The sequence below is a fragment of the Telopea speciosissima genome, chromosome 7, assembly GCF_018873765.1.
Source record: "Telopea speciosissima isolate NSW1024214 ecotype Mountain lineage chromosome 7, Tspe_v1, whole genome shotgun sequence".
In the NCBI taxonomy this organism is placed as follows: domain Eukaryota; kingdom Viridiplantae; phylum Streptophyta; class Magnoliopsida; order Proteales; family Proteaceae; genus Telopea; species Telopea speciosissima.
Window position 1 is genome coordinate 41768623 of NC_057922.1, and position 5239 is coordinate 41773861.

Genomic DNA, 5239 nt, shown 5'->3' on the forward strand with positions numbered 1-5239 from the left:
CAACACAACCCATGATGTTTATCCCTAAATTATGGTTAAGAACCTACTAAACATATTCATAATTAAGTTGCTCAGACGAAGAAATTGTGTTTTTTTAAAACAATTTACCTCACTAGTTTAGCTGAGTAGTGTGACTTGACTCATAATTACTAGGGTCAAATTACTCCCCACAACAATCACAAACAGTTGACCTTTGTACAGTAATAACTGTAAAGGGCTCAATATCAATAATCACAAGTCACTAGACTCAAAACTGCTTGTATAACAAGGCAGGTGGGGGGGGGGGGGGGGTTCGACCCCAACTTGCAGAAGAAGAAATAAGGAAGTGGACCAATGTCTGCATCATAGCTCCCAATGCTTTGAACTTGAGTGGGCCATTGATCCCATAACAGCCCTGAGCAGAGCAGCATTTGAACCAATATCACTACATAGAAATTTCAGCACTCAAGGCTCCCACTACAAACATTGTTCATGGTCACGCTTGCTGACAGACAAAGACCCTTCGATCAAACACAAATTTTCTAAAAGGGTAGTAGATCATGGATATATATCTTGTCTGGGGTCCCATCTCTTTTGACCAAAAGTCAAACATATTAATTTTTCTTTCTTACTTTACCTGATCTTCAGGTATGAAGTACCTCTACTATAGTGTCTGTGACTCCCTATATGACTCAAAACTGTATCAAGTACACACCCACAAAGCTCAATCCATTCCTCTCTTTTCTTATTCTCTCCCACGTTCCCTCCTTTTCCCACTCAAAAAAATAAAAAAGAAAAAAAAAAAAATCACCTCTTTCCTAAGGCTTTCCCTCTGCTTTACAAGAATAAACAATAATCATAGTAAGCACTCTCCTCAGTCTCCTCCAATCTCCAATTCTCATCTCTCGGTTGAGTCTCTGTGTGTGTTCTGCAAGTTTGTCACTAATGGAGAACCCATTTCACCTTCTCCTTCATGTTGCATTTACATTTTTGTTCATTGTATTTCCTTATTTCTTGATGTCAATATCTGCGGGGGATGATGGCGGTTTTTCGACAATCAAGTCTGATGGAGAAGCTCTTCTTCTATTCAAGAAGATGATTCAGAAAGACCCCAATGGAGTTCTCTCGGGATGGCAGCTGAAAAGAAATCCATGTTATTGGCATGGAGTAACTTGCACTCTTGGACGAGCAACCCAACTTGACCTTAGCAGGTCTAATCTCTTTGGAACTATATCATTCTATCCTTTGGCGTCTCTTGATATGCTATCAATTCTTAATCTCTCATGTAATTCATTTACTGTAAATTCCTCTACATCTTTGCTTCAACTCCCTCCTGGTTTAAAACAACTTGATCTATCTTTAAGTGGACTTGTTGGTCTAATTCCTGATGGGTTCTTCTCCAAGTACCAGAATCTGGTTTTTGTGAATCTAGCCCACAACAATCTAACAGGTTTTATACCCAACAATCTCTTAGTGAATTCTGATAATTTGCAGGCTCTTGACGTTTCTTTTAACAATCTAACGGGGTCCATTTCTGGTCTGAAGTTTGAGAATTCCTGTGATAGCTTGTTTCTTCTTGATCTCTCTGGCAACCAAATTGCCGATGTTATTCCTTCATCCCTTTCAAGCTGTACAAACCTTAAGACCTTAAATTTATCATATAATCTGTTGACTGGTTGGATACCACCAGCATTGGGTGGGCTTCATAGTTTGCAGAGGTTGGATTTATCTCATAATCATCTCACTGGTTCTATACCTTCTGAATTGGGAGATACTTGTGGTTCACTTATTCAATTTGAGCTTTCCAACAACAATATATCAGGTTCAATTCCTGCCTCCTTCTCCTCCTGTACTTGGCTACAAGTGCTTGACTTGTCCAGCAACAACCTATCAGGTCCCTTTCCTGATTCTATCCTCCAAAACCTTGGCTCATTAGACAGCTTGTTGTTGAGCAGTAACTTCATCTCTGGGAGCTTTCCTGCTTCAATCTCGAACTGTACGCGATTACGAGTAGTCGATTTAAGTTCCAACAAGCTCTCTGGTACCATTCCACCAGATATATGTTTAGGTGCTGCCTCACTAGAAGAGCTGAGACTCCCTGATAATTTCATCAATGGAGAAATCCCACCTGAATTATCACAATGTTCACAGCTGAAGACGATTGATCTCAGCATTAACTATCTCCACGGCCCTATTCCAGCGGAGCTTGGAAAGCTTGCAAATCTTGAGCATCTGATGGCCTGGTTCAATGGCTTGAAAGGGAAAATCCCCGCTGAATTGGGGCTATGCAGGAAACTAAAGAATCTCATTCTCAACAACAATTTCCTCACTGGTGAAGTCCCAATTGAGCTCTTCAATTGCAGCAACCTTGAATGGATATCTCTCACTAGCAATGGCATCACCGGCGAGATTCCACATGCATTTGGGCTCTTGGAGAGGTTGGCTGTTCTGCAACTTGCAAACAACAGCTTGAGCGGCCATATACCAAAAGAGCTGGCGAACTGTAGCAGCCTGGTCTGGTTAGACCTTAACAGTAACAGGCTTACAGGGGAGATCCCTCCTCGGCTGGGAAGGCAGCTTGGAGCAAAATCACTCAGTGGGATTCTTTCAGGTAGCACTCTAGCATTTGTGCGCAATGTTGGGAATTCATGTAAAGGAGTTGGAGGGTTGTTAGAATTTGCAGGAATTAGACCTGAGAGGCTCCTAGAAGTTCCAAACTTGAAGACCTGTGATGTCACTAGGTTGTATTCTGGTGCAGTCTTGAGCCTATGGACACAATACCAGACTCTCGAGTATCTGGATCTTTCCTACAATGAGCTTACAGGGAAGATCCCAGAAGAATTTGGGGACATGGTGGTCCTACAAGTACTGGATATAGCCCACAATAAGCTCTCTGGAGAGATTCCTGATTCATTTGGCCAGCTTAGGAATCTTGGTGTGTTTGATGCATCCCATAACAGATTACAAGGGCACATCCCAGATTCATTCTCCAACCTCTCCTTCTTGGTTCAAATCGATCTTTCTGACAATGAATTAACTGGCCCAATTCCATCAAGAGGGCAACTAAGTACTCTTCCTGCAAGCCAGTATGCAAATAATCCAGGACTCTGTGGTGTCCCACTACCTCCATGCCAGACCGAAAGTGGGGCATCAACGACAAGTCCTGTTGTTGATGGTAGTAAGGGAAGTGGACGAACCAAGGCTGCATCATGGGCTAATAGCATTGTCTTAGGGGTTCTTATCTCTGTGGCTTCTGTATGTATATTGATTGTTTGGGCAATTGCTATGCGTTCAAGGCGGAGGGAAGCCGAAGAAGTTAAGATGCTCAACAGCTTGCAAGACTCCCATGCTGCTACAACATGGAAGATAGACAGGGAGAAGGAGCCATTGAGCATCAATGTGGCTACCTTTCAGAGGCAGCTGAGGAAGCTCAAGTTCTCGCAGTTAATTGAGGCCACTAATGGCTTCTCAGCTGCCAGCCTAATTGGGTGTGGTGGGTTTGGGGAAGTGTTTAAGGCTACTCTCAAAGATGGCTCTAGTGTTGCAATTAAGAAACTCATACACTTGAGCTTCCAGGGGGACCGAGAATTCACGGCAGAGATGGAAACTCTAGGAAAAATCAAGCATAGGAACCTTGTTCCTCTATTGGGTTATTGCAAAATTGGTGAGGAGAGGCTCCTTGTATATGAATTCATGGAGTTTGGAAGCCTCGAAGACATGCTCCATGGGAGGAGAAAGTCACGAGAAGGACGAATATTAACATGGGAGGAAAGGAAGAAGATTGCGAGAGGGGCAGCAAAAGGGCTATGCTTCCTGCACCACAATTGCATCCCACACATCATACACCGTGACATGAAGTCAAGCAACGTACTCTTAGACAATGAGATGGAAGCAAGAGTATCAGACTTTGGCATGGCAAGGCTCATAAGCGCATTGGACACGCACCTCAGCGTGAGCACACTGGCAGGAACACCTGGATATGTGCCACCTGAGTACTACCAGAGTTTCCGTTGCACTGCCAAAGGAGATGTTTATTCATTTGGTGTTGTCCTCTTAGAACTCTTGACAGGTAAGAGACCAACTGATAAGGAGGATTTTGGAGACACCAATTTGGTGGGGTGGGTGAAGATGAAAGTGAGGGAAGGGAAGGGGAAGGAAGTGATTGATCTGGAGCTGCTTTCAGCTATCAAAGGAGGCGATGAAGATGAAACTGAGGAGGTTAAAGAGATGATGAGGTACTTGGAGATAACAATGCAGTGCGTGGAGGACTTTCCTTCCAAGAGGCCCAACATGTTGCAAGCGGTGGCTATGTTGAGGGAGCTTATACCAGTAGGTAGCAATGAGGACAACAGTGGATGAACTCCACCAAGCTTTTACATTTATTTATTCTGTTCTTCACTACTAAAATATTTTAAGTGTAAATTTGGTTTTTGCAGATGTTCTTAGAATTTATGAATGTATAATGTCTCTCAAAATCTCACTTTTTCATTCTCTTGTCCTTGCCCTTCTGGTGCTCCCTCTGTCTTTCTCCCACTCTTTGCTTCTTGAGTTTACAAGTGTTGTGTAGTTTGAAACAGAGTGAATTACCACTGTTTACATGGTTGAGACTTAAGAGGAGCAATTGGTTGGGCGATCTTGACAAACAGTTCAGAGTACAGGACTGATATATGGCACGGCCGGTAAAAATTAGATGAGTTATTTTTCTAATTGAAACATCTGCGTGTACATGTCAACATAATGTTAGGAAGACTGCTATTGGGCAGAATGATCGTGATTGATCAATTTTTTTTCTTGGGGGGTGTTGGGGATCAGATTCCTGATTGGACTAAATTCATGGTTATGATCATCTGATTAAGGTTACAATAGTTAAAGGTCGATTCTATTAAATGATTGAAATGCCCACTCTATGTGTTAGTGTTGGTGATATAATTCCCAAACACTCACACGCGGGGATACGCACGTGGTGCGAATAGTGCGGGCATGCCAGAACCTTTGCGCATGTTCAAACAAGGCCGAGAACAGCCTAATCTAACTCCTTACCAGGCTAGTAGGTTTCCCTCCTGCCTGAGTAGCTCTAAGGTCTTTTGGGTTAAGCCAACAACTACGAACTATAGCCCAAATTGCTATTGCTCCAATTGAAAAGAAAGAACTTTGAGACACAAACAACAATGAACTGAAATAGTAAATGCATTAATCAATCATACCGGATAAAAGTGTGAGCCTTGTGCGTACACCCCTATCGCCCTTAGTATGTGACCGT

General features: G+C 42.8%; 1 protein-coding gene across 1 annotated transcript; it reads left to right on the forward strand.

The window, feature by feature from the left end:
- The first annotated feature begins 785 nt into the window (after nt 1-785).
- Nucleotides 786-4569, forward strand: LOC122669922 (serine/threonine-protein kinase BRI1-like 2). Its single transcript, XM_043866838.1, has one exon. It carries the CDS (start codon nt 925-927, stop codon nt 4336-4338), a length of 3414 nt encoding a protein of 1137 aa, XP_043722773.1. The 5' UTR covers nt 786-924; the 3' UTR covers nt 4339-4569.
- Nucleotides 4570-5239: the final 670 nt, after the last annotated feature.

What these genes read in the sequence shown, in the direction of transcription:
- LOC122669922 (XM_043866838.1), top strand. Translation starts at nt 925, where the DNA reads ATGGAGAACCCATTTCACCTTCTCCTTCATGTTGCATTTACATTTTTG.